General features: G+C 36.6%; 1 protein-coding gene across 4 annotated transcripts in view; it reads left to right on the top strand.

Annotated features, from left to right (window-relative positions):
• The window catches only part of PTPRQ (protein tyrosine phosphatase receptor type Q), a 282,762-nt gene that overhangs the window by 69,086 nt on the left and 195,914 nt on the right, over window positions 1–17,762 (top strand). For all 4 annotated transcript variants that reach the window (XM_055586942.1, XM_055586932.1, XM_055586934.1 and 1 more), the window contains exons 17-22: window positions 367–539; window positions 10,650–10,833; window positions 12,242–12,403; window positions 12,502–12,681; window positions 13,271–13,378; window positions 13,512–13,793. In XM_055586942.1, coding sequence (XP_055442917.1) covers window positions 367–539; window positions 10,650–10,833; window positions 12,242–12,403; window positions 12,502–12,681; window positions 13,271–13,378; window positions 13,512–13,793 — 1,089 coding nt within the window. The remainder of the gene's footprint in view (window positions 1–366; window positions 540–10,649; window positions 10,834–12,241; window positions 12,404–12,501; window positions 12,682–13,270; window positions 13,379–13,511; window positions 13,794–17,762) is intronic.

Here is a 17,762-nt window from a genome sequence, read left to right as displayed (position 1 = left end):
TATTCCACATATTATCTTTTGGTATGTTTTAATTTTTGTAAAGCCTTCAAGATTTCCACTTGGAATTCACCAGTCATAAACAACTTTCCCTGGAAAGTTATTTTTATAAATTAATTTGTTCTGAACAAATGTTATGGCATTTTGATTTGGGAAAATTATGTTACTCTGTTTCCTGTGTACATGTGGAGAGCAATGTATAGAAATTTAACATTGGCTATCTGTGTTTTTAAAGGGTCTGATACAAATTGTTTTAGTCTGTTTTCTAACAGAATTGCTTATATGTCTTCAGTCATGAGCTGACTTCAGGAATTTTTAGAAATTTGAGAATGTATTTTTAAAGTTCCCTCCTCTTCTTCTCTTTTTTAGTTCCAGGTGCAGTATTTAATTTGCAGGTTGCAGAAGTAGAAGCCACAGAAATAAGAATTACCTGGAAGAAACCACGACAACCCAATGGAATCATTAACCAATATCGAGTGAGAGTATTAGTTTCCGAGACAAGAGTGATTTTAGAAGATACTCTGCTCATCGGAAAAGATGAGGTACTGCCCTTGAATTTCCTATTGTGTTGAGCCCTTTCTACCTGGTCTTGGCCCAGATAACTTGGGAGATTTGCCAACATGCAAACATAAAATATTTGACAAGCTTCAAAGTACAAAGTGAAGTAAATTTAGCTATGCTGATAATCTAGCTCATCATATTTCAATTCAAGACATTTATTATTAGTTAAGTGGTATTATTCTTTTTCAGCATATGAAAAATGTTAATTGGGCAATTAAGCGGGACTAAACGTTCTTCCATAAGTGAATGTTATTATGGTAATAAAGTTAATGAATTGTTTGGAAACTCCTGTTAAGATTTAAATACTCCTCCTAAGGTTGTGCTTGCAATTTGGAATAGTTGCCAAAGAAAGACACAATAACTTTAGTAACTGTTGTTGACAAATGGTTTTGTCCTCCTTAGTCTTAGGAAGCCAGATTTCTCCAAGCTACCTCATTTAAAAATAAGCAATATACATTTCACTAAAGAAATAAATAAGAGATGAAATCACTTCATAAATATAAAATAAGAGGACAGTGTTTGCTTCTAGTCACACTGGAAGCCTTCTTTCCCCCACTTTGTTTCTATCTGAAAGTGTTGTGTTGACCAAAAAGTTTGTTTGGGATTTTCTGTAAGACGCTATGGAAAAATCCAAATGAACATTTTTGCCAAACCAATATAGGCAGCACTAATTTTTCCTTCACTGTCTTCATTTACCTCATCCAGACAGCTGTTCACCTGGGAAATCCTTCTAAGATTTTTTTTTTCTATTTTTCAATTTTATTTTATTTTTAAACTTTACAATATTGTATTGTTTCTGCCATATATCGAAATGAATCCACCATAGGCATACACGTGTTCCCCATCCTGAACCCTCCTAAGACTTTAAATTGATTGTATCCAGATATTGGTGGTTCCGGGGGCTCACAAAAAATACATCTATTTAAGACCAGCGAGTGTAGCACACACTGCAACTTGGAGGCCCTACCTGCTGGTTATTCAGCAATTAGGTTCCACTTGTTTGGTCCAGAATCATTACTTCTTCTAGCTGTGCTCTTGTTTTTCTCAACGTATATTGTCCATTCTATTCCTAGTCCTAGACTTCCTCCATTTCTGATACCCACCTGGAAGTCACCTTCAGTTCAGTTCAGTTCAGCCACTCAGTCGTGTCTGACTCTTTGCGACCCCATGAATCGCAGCACGCCAGGCCTCCCTGTCCATCACCAACTCCCGGAGTTCACCCAAACTCATGTCCATTGAGTCGGTGATGCCATCCAGCCATCTCATCCTCTGTTGTCCCCTTCTCCTCCTGCCCCCAATCCCTCCCAGCATCATGGTCTTTTCCAGTGAGTCAACTCTTCGCATGAGATGGCCAAAGTACTGGAGTTTCAGCTTCAGCATCAGTCCTTCCAATGAACACCCAGGACTGACTCCTTCAGAATGGACTGGTTGGATCTCCTTGCAGTCCAAGGGACTCTCAAGAGTCTTCTCCAACATCACAGTTCAATTCTTTGGCACTCAGCCTTCTTCACAGTCGAACTCTCACATCCATACATGACCACTGGAAAAACCATAGCCTTGACTAGATGGACCTTTGTTGGCAAAGTAATGTCTCTGCTTTTGAATACGCTATCTAGGTTGGTCATAATTTTCCTTCCAAGGAGTAAGCGTCTTTTAATTTCATGGCTGCAATCACCATCTGCAGTGATTTTGGAGCCCAGAAAAATAAAGTCTGACACTGTTTCCCCATCTATTTCCCATGAAGTGATGGGACCAGAGGCCATGATCTTCGTTTTCTGAATGTTGAGCTTTAAGCCAACTTTTTCACTACTTTACTATGTGCTTAGTGCATTCTGGCCAACCAGGACTCATTAGTACAAGTTGTTTGACCTCTGGCCCAGGGTTATAGTTTAATCCAATGTTGACTCCATTCCTCTTGTGTAAAAGATGTTGAGTTATGTTTTCTCTGCTACTTTAGTCGACAGCTCAGGCACAGGGCAAAAGCTTAACCCTCTGCTCCTGCTGAGATGGCCTTAAATTAGATATTTTACTTTTTTAGGATTGTGTGGCAGGTTTCACACTTCTGCTAATGATATCTATTGAATGATAAGCCACGCCTCTTTTTCTCTTGAAACTAAGAGATTCAGGAAAGACTTCTTGTGATATGATCCACAATCCCTGTGACATAATAAAGATCACATGAGCTTTGGTATATACAAATCTGGGTTTATATTCGTAATTTGGTCACTTAGTGTGTTTTACTGGAGAAGGAAATGGCAGCCCACTTCAGTACTCTTGCCTGGAAAATCTCATGGATGGAGGAGCCTGGTAGGCTACGGTCCATGGGGTCACTAAGGGTCAGACACGACTGAGTGACTTCACTTTTCACTTTCATGCATTGGAAAAGGAAATGGCAACCCACTCCAGTGCTCTTGCCTGGAGAATCCCAGGGACGGGGGAGCCTGGTGGGCTACCGTCTATGGGGTCGCACAGAGTTGGACACGACTGAAGCGACTTAGCAGCAGCAGCAGCAGCAGTGTGTTTTACAGCAGAGAGGTTAAGTGCATGGACCTAGGAGACAGAATGCTGGGTTTAAACCTTGGTTTTGCCCTTACTGATGGTTTAACCTTGGAAGAGTAGACCTGACCTCTCTGAACTTGTTTCCTCTTTAAGATAGGGACTCTTATGAGTCTGTATAACACCGAGTTGTTAGTGAGGATTTAATGGATTAATGTATGAAGAGCTTAGAACTCCACCTGGTGTATGGTAAGTCTGGTGACCTGAATAATTGTGACCTGTTGTAATTATTAATCATGGCATTGGACCTTTCACCCTCATTGGGACACAATATTAGTTTCCTTCAGTTTCAATAAAAGGAGACATTATACTTTATTTCTGTGGTTGTATATTTCTTCATTAGATCAGGCCCATTGTTGATGTTTCTGCTTTCCTGTGTGATTGGTGTTTGGGTTTGCCTTTCAGGAGGTTGGCGTGGGGAGATACATGTGGCAGAGACTCTAGGTCCCAATGAACCAGTGTCCTACCCTGACTCTGCCTTTTCCTCCTTTTCTATGACCTTGAGTCAACTTTTGGAGACTTGCTGCCCTCATTTTTAAAGTAGAGCTTATATGCCTGCCTTCTGTTGATGGGTATGATGAGGAGTAAAGGAGATAACAGATAAAACGTCTGGCTTAGTATGTATCCTTTTCCTTGACCTTGGTGTAGGATAAGGAATTTTCTATTCACTCTTTAACTTCTCAGAGTATAGCCTCCACACCGCGTCCTAAGAATTTTTGAAATTCTTGAAGTCTTGTTAGAAGTCACCAGTGACCTCCTACATGTCAAATAAGGCGGATATATGTTTTTAACTGCCTCATCTTCCCTGTGTCCTCCGAAATCCATTCCTTTACCTCCACCTCTCCAGCTTTTGACACAACCATTTTCTCCCTGGTACTTGCTCCACCGTCATATAGTGCAATTTTGCAAAAAGAATTTGGCCTTGTACTATGAAAAATGAATAAATTAAGAAAGCTAGCTCTTTTACTCTTTCTAATTCCTTCCTTAAAAGGGTATTCCAGAGAGTTCTGTCTTCAGCCATGTTACAGTTTCAGTCACTGCTTCCTATTTGCATGACTCTTTCACCTCGTTTTCCATGATGATTTTTCTGACTCTGCATCCCTAATTACAATCATTTCTGGGGAAATTCTGCCAGGACTCATCACATTTAAACTCATCTATCCCCATAAAACAACAAAACAAGCATCTTTTTTGAGATAATAGGACTTGGTTCTTGATTGGAAGGAGGAGACGGTAGATAGAAATCCTGGGACAGTGATAGGGACCTATTAATTTTCCTGTGGGACAGAAGAAGAAAGTCTGTAAGGGTAATTGATAGTTTTAATGATCAATAACAAGGTCAGGAGAGAGACTGAGTTGAAACCCAGATATGAAAAAACAGGCTTAGAATTCCCTATCCCCTTGGATTGGTCACACCACAGATCTCTGATCTGAAAGTCATTGTCGAAGCATTTGGGGGGCCTTTGTGGCTTTTTTTTTTCCTCATTGATTTATTTTTATTTTTTTACTTTACAATATTGTATTGGTTTTGCCATACATCAACGTGAGTCTGCCACGGGTATACACGTGTTCCGCATCCTGAACCCCCCTCCCTCCTCCCTCCCCGTACCATCCCTCTGAGTCATCTCAGTACACCAGCCCCAAGCATCCAGTATCATGCATCGAACCTGGACTGGTGCTTTGTGGCATTTTTATATGTCTGATATCTCTCTTTCTGGATAATGGCACCATTATCTTGTCTTCGTGAGGGCTTAGAATCTTGGGATTACCTCTGACTTTGGTTATACTTTTAATAGCTTATATATAATATATATAAGCTATTAAAATATAATATATATTATATAATATACTTTTAATAGTGGCATTTAATAGCCACTCAGTGTTAAGGCCAGTTCCAAGTGTAACCTTCATACCTCTGTATTCCATGCTTGTGTCCTCACCAGCACAGGATTGCCTGGCCTTTTTGTTAGCTTACGTCACTAGTAGTTTTCCATTGTATAACAGCTTGCCACAAGCTTAAAACAATTCACATTTATCATCTCGCAGTTTCTGTGGGTCAGGAATCCAGACAGCTCATGTAGGTTCCCTGCTTAGTGTCTCATAAGGCTTCAGTTAAGGGTCTTTCCTTCCTGTGTTCCCATATGGATGCTTAACTGGGGAAGAATCTACTTCTTGGCTGAGTTAGATTTTTGGCAGATTGAATTTCCTTTTGATTCTAAAACTGAGGGCCTTGGATCCTTGCTGGCCCCTTGACTAGAGACTATCCTTAGCTCCAGCTCATGGGGGTCCCCCACAGTTTTTTGCCACAGAACTTTCCCAACATGGCCATCCACTTCATCAAGCCAGCAAGGACAGTCTATATGATGTAACCATGGGAGTGACATCCCATCACCTTTCCCTTAGTCCATTGGTTGGATGAAAATCACACTTCCCATGCAAGAGGAAGGGATTATACAAAAGCATGAACAGCATGAGTCAGGGATAGTAGAAGGATCATGAGAGAGGCATTGCTCTGCAGTCTCTGGGTTACAATCCATCCTGATTAAAGTATTAATGCATTTAAACTATAAAAGTAAATAAAAAATGAGAATGGACTTGGAACATGAATATACATCTATTTTAGTAATTAATGCTTTCCTATTGTAGCAGAAAGTCAATTGATACTGTCTAAAGTAAGTGACTCTTTGCAATGCCATGGACTATATACAGTCCATGAATTCTCCAGGCCAGAATACTGGAGTGGGTAGCCTTTTCCTTCTCCAGGGGCTCTTCCCAACCCAGGGATCAAACCCAGGTCTCCCACATTGCAGGCAGATTCTTTACCAGCTGAGCCACAAGGGAAGCCTAAGTGACCCTTAATGGAAAAGTAAACATATTACCTAGTGATTTTAGAAGTAACACCATAAGAACTGAAATTGAAATGATTAAAGGTGTTGCTTCCAACAAACATACAAATATTGAATCATTATGTTGCACACTGGAAAGTAATTTGATGTTATGTGTTGATTATATCTTAGTTAAAAATAAACAATTGATTTCAAAATCTCCAAAAAAAGTTTCTTCTAGAGAGTAAGACTTGCAGTTGGAAAGCTACAGACAGAAAAATATTATTTTCATTGAAAATCCGTCATCATCTCTTGTATTTTAGCTGCCTGCATATATCTTGATGATGACACTTTTCAAAAAGTATTAAAATATAATCATCCTATGCTAGATTTGCTCTGATATCATCACCCTTATTGAAATTTTTTCCAGTGACTTCTCATGACTTGTTTGTTTCTTAATAGACAGGAGTTATTTAAGCATGCTGAAATATGTATAGGATTTTACTCTCACTATTTAAACACATATTTGAAAAAAAAAAACATTGAAAATTTAATCTCAGGGTTTGAGGACTTTTATTTCAACTTCCAAGCTTATATATGAAGGTAATCAATAATATGACTAATAAATGATTGGAAATCCAGCCTCTGCTAAAATATTTGATCAACTCTGACAATAGGGTATCCACGAGCATGTAATCAGCTCCTGTTCTATAAGCTTTAAACCATGCTTCTCTGCGGTCTCACAGGCATGCATTTATTAGGTAGCTATACAGTTCCAGGCACTATGACAGGTCCAGAACATATATAAATAAGAAACTACCATGTTCTTTAACAGTTTTGAACTGAAGTATTTGTTCTCTAGTGTTTACCAGTTTATCCCATTTCTTCTGTCCAGACCCACACGGTAGCTTAGAGTAGCTTAGAGTCTGGGATTTGCAACCAGGGAAATGTATTCCAGTCCTACCTCTGCTATGACTAATTTTATGAACATGAACAGCTGACTGTAAAATGGAGATGATAATACGTTTTTCTTTGGGATATAATTAAGTGATCACATGGGTAAAAATATTTATCACTGTACTTGACACAAAGTAGCTTTAAATGTTGGTGTCTCCATTAGTAATAACAATATACAATGATTTAACTTTTTATCATTTGAAAATAATGGTCATGGTTTCCCTGAGGCTTAATATCCTCAGTTTCTCATCAGTCATTCATATTATTGATTACTCTCCTGTGTATTTATTTTCCAGTTTATCAATGAGCCTCTTTCTCAGCTGAACACTATATTCCATATATAGTTTTACTAGAGCCAAATTGAGCGGAGTTATTTTCTCCTTTAGCAGGAATTTTCTGCTTCTATCAATGCAAAGAATAAAATTATTTGGGAAACTTATTTTACCTAGATGAAAGTATAAAAAAATCCTACAGTCCACTCTTCATTAATTGCTCTGTAGTTGAATTTCACACTCAGATCTCATTCTGTACTTCTGTACTTGTTTTTCAGATCAAATCCTGAGGGATTTTCTCCCCAAAGACATCTTGCTATGTAGCATCACAAATTTCTGAGATTTGTATAGATACATCTTTTCATACAACATATTTCTCAAGTATATGAATGTTTGTCAGTGGTGAACATAAGAATGTAAGCCAAATGCTTGGCTCCAGAATGAGGCTGAGGACAAGACTCGAAAGTAGTATAGGAATTCTAGAGATGTTTACTTTGTTGAGCATTAGGAACATAGACAGAATCAAGCCTTATAGAGTTCTCACCCAAATAAGTGGAGAATGATAACAGTTTCCATTAGAAGGCTTCCAAACATATACTAATTATAAAATTCTTTTTACCAGTGGTTGAAAATAGTACAAATCATGTTATAGTTTATAATAAAATATGGAAGCGTTTCTTAAGAATAAGCCAACATTTTCATTAAACCAATTGAGTAGACTTCCAGAAAGTATAAATTGATACATATAGTAAAGTTTTTGAAAATACAATCATATTAGCTATAATGAAGACTGTTACATGTAGAATCAAGTTGGTTTATTCAGGTGGATTAGGAACTGAACTCTCAAGACTTCTAATTCTTTCATATCAATTCCAAAGATTCCTAGGTAGCATATGAGAAGGCTTTCGTGTTGATGAATTGCGACATTGCCTAACTCAGTTGTTCTCGATCGAGGGCGGTTTTGCTCCAGGAGACACTTCGCGATCTCTGAAGTTTTCATTGTCGCCACAGGGAATATGTTTCTAGGGGGTAGGGACCAGGGAGGCTGTCCCTACAATGCCCTGCACAGCTCCCTATAACAAAAAAATTCTCCAACGTGGAATGTCATTAGTGCTGGGGTTGAGAATACTAGACTAACTCAATGAGGCCAAACTTGGGGGAGTTGTGATAGGCCTTTATTTCCTTCTCTCTCACTCATTTCCACTCTTGTTTCTTAATTTCTCAGCCACTTGTCATTTATTTCTTAAGTTCTAATTCTTTCCTATCATTTTTACTCTTAAAATTATTTCTTTTTCATCCTTTGAAAAACCTAATCCCTGTTTTAAAGAGGCAAAGTGTGAGAAATATTCACAAAATGACACACTTGGTGATAATTAGTAACATTCTGGATTTTTACAAAACCAGTTCAAATCACTTATAGTTAGGGTCATTCCAGTGTATTTGGAAGAAGTTCAGATAGTCAAAATTACTCAGTCACCTCTTAGGCTGAAACAGTAATTTGTCAACAGAGATTCTTAACTTAGTTAATTGATGGGATACTATGGCTGAACTCTCAAAAATGTATCTGACATTGGTATAAAATATTGTGAGATTTAACACAAAATCATAGTTCAGGGGAAATTCTTTGTATTACCCCGTTGTACCCTCTGTAGTGCTTTGCACACTGGATTCTCAAAGGGTGGTTGATTGATAGTGGAAACAGCTGTGTGGTTCAGGCATAAACTATTGACTGGAATACCAGAGCATCTCTTGAGTTATGTGTTTGTGATTCATGCCTTCTCTGACTTCCCAGTGGAAGTAAAGTTGAAGTGTGCCTTGGAAGGTGGAAGATCTTTAGTTTGTTCTAAGTATGGTTCCTTATGCAGAGTGATTTATCATGATATTTTTGGAGTAAATATTATTGATATCTCCCTGCTTTTCATCACAATACTTCCCTGGGTAAAGAAATAAGATTTAGGTAATCTTATCTTATAAATATCATTTGGAGAATTAGATATATCTTTGCATCTTTTCTCGATTTTATTTCTCGGAAAAGTTAATATTCAAATGATCTGCCTTTGTAACTAGTTAAATAACTAAGCAGCCTTAAAATTCCTTGCCTTCCTGATATTTTTCTGAGCATCTACTTAAAAAAAAAAATACTAAGTGCTTTATGTTCATAAGGAATTAAAAGCCTGTGTTGGGCTCAACTCCAAAAATAATTAAAAGATAGGTGTATCAAAATTTATAAATAAATAAAATCTATATTATGAATTAGAAATTCTGAAGGTGCAAGAACATGGATTTGGAAGGAATAGAGTGATTTTCTTCTTTGAAAAAAATATTCTAAAAAAAAAAAAAGGGTTTGGAGGTGAGTCTTGAAGAAATTGACAAAAAAAGAGTAGTTCTTAAAACATTGTCTATTTTTCCCCAATACTTCATTTTGGAAAATTTTAACTGGTATAAATGAAAGAAAAAAGAGTATAATGTGCATCCATTAACCTATCACCTGGATTCCATAATTATCAACATGCTGTCTTTGTTGCCATCTCTCATTTTTGCTGTTGATGCAGGTATATTTTAAAATAAATTCCAGAGTTCATATCTTTTTGCTTTTACATGCCTAACTAAGTATGGATTCCTAAAAAATACTGAAATTCTAATTCATTATGTAATTCCATTATCACAAGCGACACATTTACTAATATTGTCTTGGTATCATCTAAACCTAGATTATTTTCAGATTTTTTCATTTTGTTTCAATCTATTTTGCTGTGTGGAAAGAATGGAGAGAGTTCTCTTGCCATCCTAAAATAAAACTCTACTGTATATACTTGTAATATGCTCATGATGTTTTATTTCACGTCATTATTTGCTACTTGGGTGGACTCGATTCATGTGAGGTACATTACGGCATCTTGGAACAATCACAATTACCTAAAATATTCCTTAGACCCATAGCCTTACGTAGGTCTGTCTTGAACTGTTTGAAAACTATTGCCATGTAATTTTGTTCATGTCTGTAACTTCACTCAATTATAGGTTATTATTATTGACATATACCCAGTAGGCATGCAGGCTGCTCACACCTGGTGTACAAATGAGGACATAAATTGGCAAAGCAAAGCACATTTTAATAAGGCAGTAGGCCTAGACAACTTATTATTGGGTGGTAAGCAGCTAAAATATTTTAGTCATGAAACTTTGCATGAGGATGGCTATTTTTTTTTAACCATATTTGAGTCAGAAATAAATTATTTCCTTTTTTGCACAATACAGTATGGAGTTTTAAGATATGGAATTGATCATAATGGGCTACAGTGATGCAGGATTTTAATAGTTTCAGAATGAAAATTTGAAGTGTAAGGGAGACAGTAGTCATGGAAATAATATTACCTTTAAAAAATTTATCATTCCAAAATTACTAGTTGTTGAAACTAGTACTTGATTGAAGCCATTATTAAATGTAACCATCACTGTCTTTGCAAATATCTGTTTTCAGGTGCAGTATATAAACCCCATGGCTCCAGAAACTGTGAGCATAGGAGAGTCAATGGCAGGATTATTGGAGGGTTCAGCTGAGATGTCTTCTGACCTGTATTCACTTGCTTCAGTTATATATAACAGCCATCCACATGATTACTTTCCTGTGAGGGGCAGAGCTGAAGACCAGCCTTCAACATTTGGTAGGTACATTTTTTTGTTCTGTCTGAAATGTATTTAAACCACCAGCACTAGCTAGCACAGATATGAACCTTAGCTCAGAGTTCAACCCAATTATTAATGGTCCATGGGCTGGAGTCAAATTTTTTTCTTTAACTGTTGGATAACCTCATGCGGCAAATGGAAATGCCACACAGGCAGGAGCTGGCCCCTCCTAACCCATCTGACCTTCCTCCAGAGAAAGTAGCACCCTAGAGTCTCCAGCCAAGCTGCAGAGACAATCAGTTATTACAGTTGCCAAAGCAGGTGTGATGGGAAAGGATTAACATATCTTCAAATCATTCACAGGCCTCACACTCTCTGCAGCTTTTGACTAATAGGTTTTCAAATGTCACTGAAGGTAAATAGGTCAGAAAGTTACAACTCGAGTGCATGGGGTGATCAACAGGTGGAGGTGACCCCAGTGACGTGGTGATGTCATTAGTGTATACACTTACTATTCAGGGTCAAGGGATCTTATTGTTACTATAAGGAGAGTGTCATATATAGTGAATTAAAAATATTTAGTTAGAAGAAACAGATCTAAATTATCTGTTTTTTCTAAAATGCTAAGTGAGAAAAAAAAGGGTTTCTCTTGTTGCTTTTTCTCTAATTTGGTATTTGTTCCCTTCCAAATTAAAATTTGTTATATTGATGGTGGGATTTGGCAAAAGTATCACATTGCATTCAATATATGCTTATTTCATTTACTGACATGTTTTTCCTGGCAAAGAACACAACTTTTAGAAGACACTAAAAATTAAGAGGCCCATGATTTCTAATACAGATTTTTTTAAAATACTTTGTTTGGCCTAAGCACTAATTATCACTGTTGGAAGTGCACAGTTTAAATAAGTTAAAAAAACAAAACAAAACTATTTTTTGAAATAGGGACTTTTTGAAATCCTTGTCCAGATATATTTATGTGGCAGTTTTATAAGCATGCTTGCTTTAAATCATTAATGGGTTTAACAAATGTGTGGTGAGTTTTGAGTCCAAATAAAATCTTATTTCCATGATTTTATATCATAATGCAGCACTGACTTATATAATATTTCAGTTTATATTATCGCCCAGTTGTTTTTTAGGAAAAGAATTCCTAACCTGTCTTTTTTAGAAAGTTATATTTTCTCAAAACACTAATCTCTTATTCTGGGATAGTGTATAACAACTAGCAAAACTATATTATGAACACAAAGTGTCTATATATGTTATTGGAGTACATTCAGTATATTTATTATTAATTGTGTATCTACCTTTCATATAAGGGATTACATGGAGAGATTAATGGATAATGTGAAATTGGGTTTAAAATTTCACTGTGGAAGCAAAAATGATTTTGATCACAAAGCCAAACACTTGTTAAATTTTTTAAAAACTGATTTCAAATAGGAACTTCAAGGAATCAGTATATCACTGACATTGCTGCTGAACAGCTGTCCTACGTTATCAGGAGACTTGTACCTTTCACCGAGCATATGATTAGTGTATCTGCTTTCACCATCATGGGAGAAGGACCACCAACGGTTCTCAATGTAAGGACGCTTGAGCAAGGTAAGAATATATTTCCTTTGAAATAGTTACCTGCAGATATTTCTCTGGTACATTGTAATACTTTTCATTCATATTAATTTTTCATTCTTCTTCTCAAGTGCCAAGCTCCATTCAAGTTATAAACTATAAAAATATTAGTTCTTCATCTATTTTGTTATATTGGGATCCTCCAGAATATCCTAATGGAAAAATAACTCATTATACAATTTATGCATTGGAACTGGATACAAACAGAGCATTCCAGATGACTACTATAGATAACAACTTTCTCATAACAGGTAGAACAGAATTTTGTTTTGACATTCTTATTCTGATGGAAAATGCACATCTCTCTATGCCATTAAACACTGTGGAGTACATGTTGCATCATTGCAGACTTTGTTGTGCTATGCTCCCATGGATATCTTTAAAAATACTTGCAGAAATAACTTCATTAAATGTTGTTTTTCTTTCACTATATTTATCAGCAAATAAAGTCATCATACCACAGGTATCCTAAGAATATACTTGACCTACGGAATTTTATGCCTGGTGCATCAAAATAACTCAGTATTGACTGAATGTGACCATCAGCTGAAGTAATTGAGCTGACGTGGTGTTTGTGCCAAATCAGCTACATTCCTTGCAGTGTGCCAAAAATTGTTTCTTCAGGCTCAGACCACTGCCTTGATATTTTAGGAGAGAACTAAAACCTCATCAAGATGGAAGGCTCCCATACCAAGGAAGCTTGGGAGATTGGGATTATAGGAGGCTGATTTAAAGAACCAGTCTCCCAGATAAGTTATTTTCACTAGTCTTGTGTTAAATGGCAGTAATCCAGGAATAGTATTCTGGGGACTTTGAACAAATGGCCTATTTTCCTTACAGGGTTAAAGAAATACACAAGATACAAAATGAGAGTGGCTGCCTCAACCACTGTTGGAGAAAGTTCTTTGTCCGAAGCAAATGACATCTTCGTGAGAACTCCAGAAGATGGTAAGAATGTTAGGTGCAGTTTTAATAAAAAGAAGCAAGTGGTGTTGCATGCTTACTGTCATCTCCCTCATGCTGCCTTTAGTGTCTGAAGCAATAGACATGAAAAAATACACACATTGGTTTTCTCCCCCAGAACCAGAGTCGTCACCTCAAGATGTTGAAGTTAGCGATGTTACCGCTAGTGAAATAAGTTTGAAGTGGTCGCCACCGGAGAAACCCAATGGGATTATTGTTGCCTATGAAGTGCTCTACAGAAATGTAAATTCCTTATTCATGAAGAACACCTCAACAACAAACATAATTTTAAGAGACTTAAAACCTTACTCCCTCTATAACGTTTCTGTAAGGTCATATACCAGATTTGGCCATGGCGATCAGTTATCTTCTGTACTTTCTGTGAGAACTTCTGAGACTGGTAAGTTTTTTTCCCCATACATATTAATGAAGTAAACATGGCCAGTAATTGTCATATTGTTTTATATTTTACATACCCTGAAGTCTGTCATTCTGTTCTGTAAAATCCAGGACTTTATATGATCTTTGTGGGAAGATGTGGGAAAAGACTTGCTGTGTAAATTTTTTAAATCTGATTTACATATAAGGGAACTCCAGAATAAAAGTCAGTGTTTTTTTTTTTTTTCAAAGGAAGTATCTTGAGAAATCAGAAGTCCTTTCAGTGTACCTATAAATTAGGTTGCTTTGAAACTAGGAATAGCAGAGACACATTCATAAGAATAGAATCCTATACTATATATAATCTATATAAATTCTGTATACATCCATATGCATCTATCTATAGATATATCTAAATTTATACATATATATGTATAAATGTGTGTGTGTGTGTGTGTGTGTTAGTCACTCAGTCGTGTCCCACTCTGCGACCCCATGGACTGTAGCCCACCACTGGAGTGGGTTGCCATTTCCTTCTCCAGGGGATCTTCCCGACCCAGGGATCGAACCCACATTTCCTGCATTGCAGGTGGATTCTTTACTGTCTGAGCCACATATGTAAAGATGTAAGTAGATATATATCTATAGATGTATAATCCAGGTATCCTGCATTTCAGGCAGCTTCTTTACCATCTGAGCCACCTGGGAAGCCCATAGATGTATATAGACTTAATACATGTAAATTCTATACATCTGTCTATGTATGTGTGTATATCTATATACATTCTTGAGTGTATATATATATAGCCAGAGGTGTAGAGTCTGAGCACAAAAAGGACATGCCTGGGAAGCCTTACAAAGGAGGTAGCATTTGACCTTAATCTTAAAGAATCAGGTGGAATGGACATTATATAGGTTGTTGTGGCCAGGGTGTGTATCCCATATAAATGAAATAATGTAAGCAGAGAACTAATAGTGTTTCAGTTTCAGTGTACAAGAGCAAATAGCACAAAGTAAGACATTTGGATGATCTTAGTGCATTGTTTATATTATGCTTATAAGCATATATTGGAGCATCACTTTTAGACCAACTCTGTAGCACATGCCTAGAATTAAAACTAAATGTAAAGTTACTATTTTATCCCTACATTTAAAAAAACAAATATTTGTTGACTAGCTACTGGCTGACGATTGGAGTCACTGTTCCTATACATCATAATTAGCTAAATATCAGCAATTTCTTATGGTTCATCCAGATGCTGTAGGTGAGGCCCTGTCTCTGACCTTGAGGAATCAGGGATCTAGTAGACCAGCTTACCTTTGGGCAAAAATACTCTCTTGAGACTGGTCACAGAAATTAATAAAATAAATTGATATAAAATTGACCAGAGAGGATGACACAGATGGTAATCCATCTGCAATGCAGGAGATCTGGGTTCGATCCCTGGGTTGGGAAGATCCCCTGGTGAAGGGAATGGCAACCCACTCCAGTATTTTTGTCTGGAGAATTTCACAGACAGAGGAGTCTGGGGGGCTACAGTCCATGGGGTCACAAAGAGTCGGACACAACTGAGCGACTGACACTTTTTTTGCACTTTTCATCCTCTTGAGACTGTCACATAAATTAATAAAATGAAATGACATAAAACGGTCCATAGGGGATGACAACAGTCGTAATGGCAGGAATGAGTAATGAAAAGAGCGTTTTTTTAAAATCATCATAAATTGTATATTATGGTGCAAAATAATTGTTATTATATATATTAGCATGCTTCATTGCTTTTATAAATATATGGAAAATAAGTATTTTTGAGAAAAGTCTCTACCTGGTTTCATTTTGCACCACGTCAAGGAAAGAAGCATATTTTAAGTACCTGCAACATATTCTTCTTGACTTTCACAAAAATTGCCTTTTTAATTCTAAAATAAAGCGATAAGGTATTATTATCTGCATTCCTAATGAAAAACTGAGGTCTGCAAGGTTCATCCTTTCAAGAAATATTCAGCAAATAATTTATACTATGGCAACCTTTCCCTGGGCTCTATTAGCACTGTACAAGAAAATGAATTTCCACCCTCCTAAAGTTAATATTAATTACTGGGTGTTTCACAGGCAGTGGAATCTGCATCAGTGACTTTTCCTCTAGATCATGTCTAATACAATTGAACCACCAATTTGAGTTCTTTTTGCAACAGAGGTAGCTAGAATTTTAAACACAATCTCAAGCTGTCATTTGAAGCAGGATGTACTCAGGAGCAACTGTTTACTCCCAGGGATCAATGTTCTTGTTAAATACAATAAATACACTCTCTACTCTTACTCTAAAAATCAATATCCCACTTTCAATACTGTTTCATGAGAAATTGAGAGCTGTGCTAACTCAGCTAACTAAAAAGCCAACTACAGCTAATTATTAGTGTTAATGCTGCTAGTTACAAATAGGAGTAAATTATTTGTTCAGATGTTTTATCTTGATTGGGGAATTAGAGTTTATAATGCTTGAAAGTAAAATCCTCATGTGTCAAGCAGGAAAAATCAATATAGGATTGATCTTGTGTGTGTGTTTTAAGTATAGAATGTGCACTTAATAAACAAACTTGAGATTAGTTTATATTTTCTCATACTTAGGGCACAATAATCACATAAAGAACTTTAAGTTCCCATACAGATTATCCTTTGATGATCTATATATGTATATTTTCTTTCCTTTCTTTTTTTAAGATATAATTTTCTTTACAGTAAGCCTTAACCACTGCCTTGAGTAAGTCTGAATTGGGGCAATAATACTAGGGGATTGTAATTTAGTTGTTGATCAAAACTTTGTGTGGAACTCTTTAAATTTATTCATGTTAATGAAAGGCATTTTATTACTTTCTCTATGTGACATTAAAACTATCTATGCCAAACAATAATCTTCTGGCATGCCCAGGATAACGCCCCACTATTTTAGGATGATCATGAACTAAATTATTCTTTAATTTTAGTTTTTAATAGCTCTAGCTTATTCCAACTGATATAATAATTACTTGTCATTCATGAGTTATCCATTTTACGTGGTACTTCGACAATTGGAAGCACCAGGCTATTTCAGAAAAATTTAAATATGTGATGACTTTCCAAAATCACCAAGTCGTTAAATCTATCTTGCTTTATTTTCAAGCAAGGTTAGGGGATAACCCATGCTGAAGATCCAGCATGGGTTATCCCCTAAGGAGAAATGAATAAAAACGCACAGGATGTCAGCCTGGGGTCAGGGCTGCATATTTATATCCTGACTACTGGTGGTAGGCAGGTACATCCACAGGGACAAGTTAGCGAATTCCAATGAGAATCTTTCAAAATCCCAAGTTATACTGATTTATAAAGTTTAAGCATAGCATCACTAATTCCTTTTTTCCCTTGCAATTAAAGAGCTATTCAATTCAATCTTACTTTCCTTAGATGTAAATTTCTCCTTTGTTTTAAATATGTTCTATACCACCTTGAGCACAGGTTTTCACTCACTGAACAGACTTTTTATGGATTCCATATCACGAACTACCACTGAATTACGCACTATAGTTACAGCAGTAAATAAGGCCACATTTCTGTCTTTCTGGAACTTAACATTCTAGAAGGGTCAGAGAAGATAAACCAGTAAACAAATAATATATATGATTGTTGATATTGGCAAATTCCTTGAAAAAAAAAATCAGGGAAAGAAAAGAGAGTTATGGAAGAATGAGCAGGCAATTTGAGATGGAAGACTGAGAAAACGCCTCTCTGAGGAGGTTATATTTGCCTAGAGATATTAATAATGTGTGAGATTTACTTAGATGAGGGTAAGGAAGAGAATGTTCCAGAGGAGGAATAGCAATTACCAAGTTCCTGAAGAGGAAAGGCTCTTGATATGTCTGAGGAAGAGGAGATCATTTCTCTCATTTGAGCAGTGTGAGCTATGGGGTAGAATTAGCAGATGCAAGAGAGAGAGAGGCAGAGGTGGACCATACC

This window comes from Bubalus kerabau, chromosome 1 (genome assembly GCF_029407905.1).
Source record: "Bubalus kerabau isolate K-KA32 ecotype Philippines breed swamp buffalo chromosome 1, PCC_UOA_SB_1v2, whole genome shotgun sequence".
Classification (NCBI taxonomy): Eukaryota; Metazoa; Chordata; class Mammalia; order Artiodactyla; family Bovidae; genus Bubalus; species Bubalus kerabau.
The sequence above is the reverse complement of the archived record's forward strand: the minus strand, read 5'-3'. Positions and strand labels throughout refer to the sequence as shown.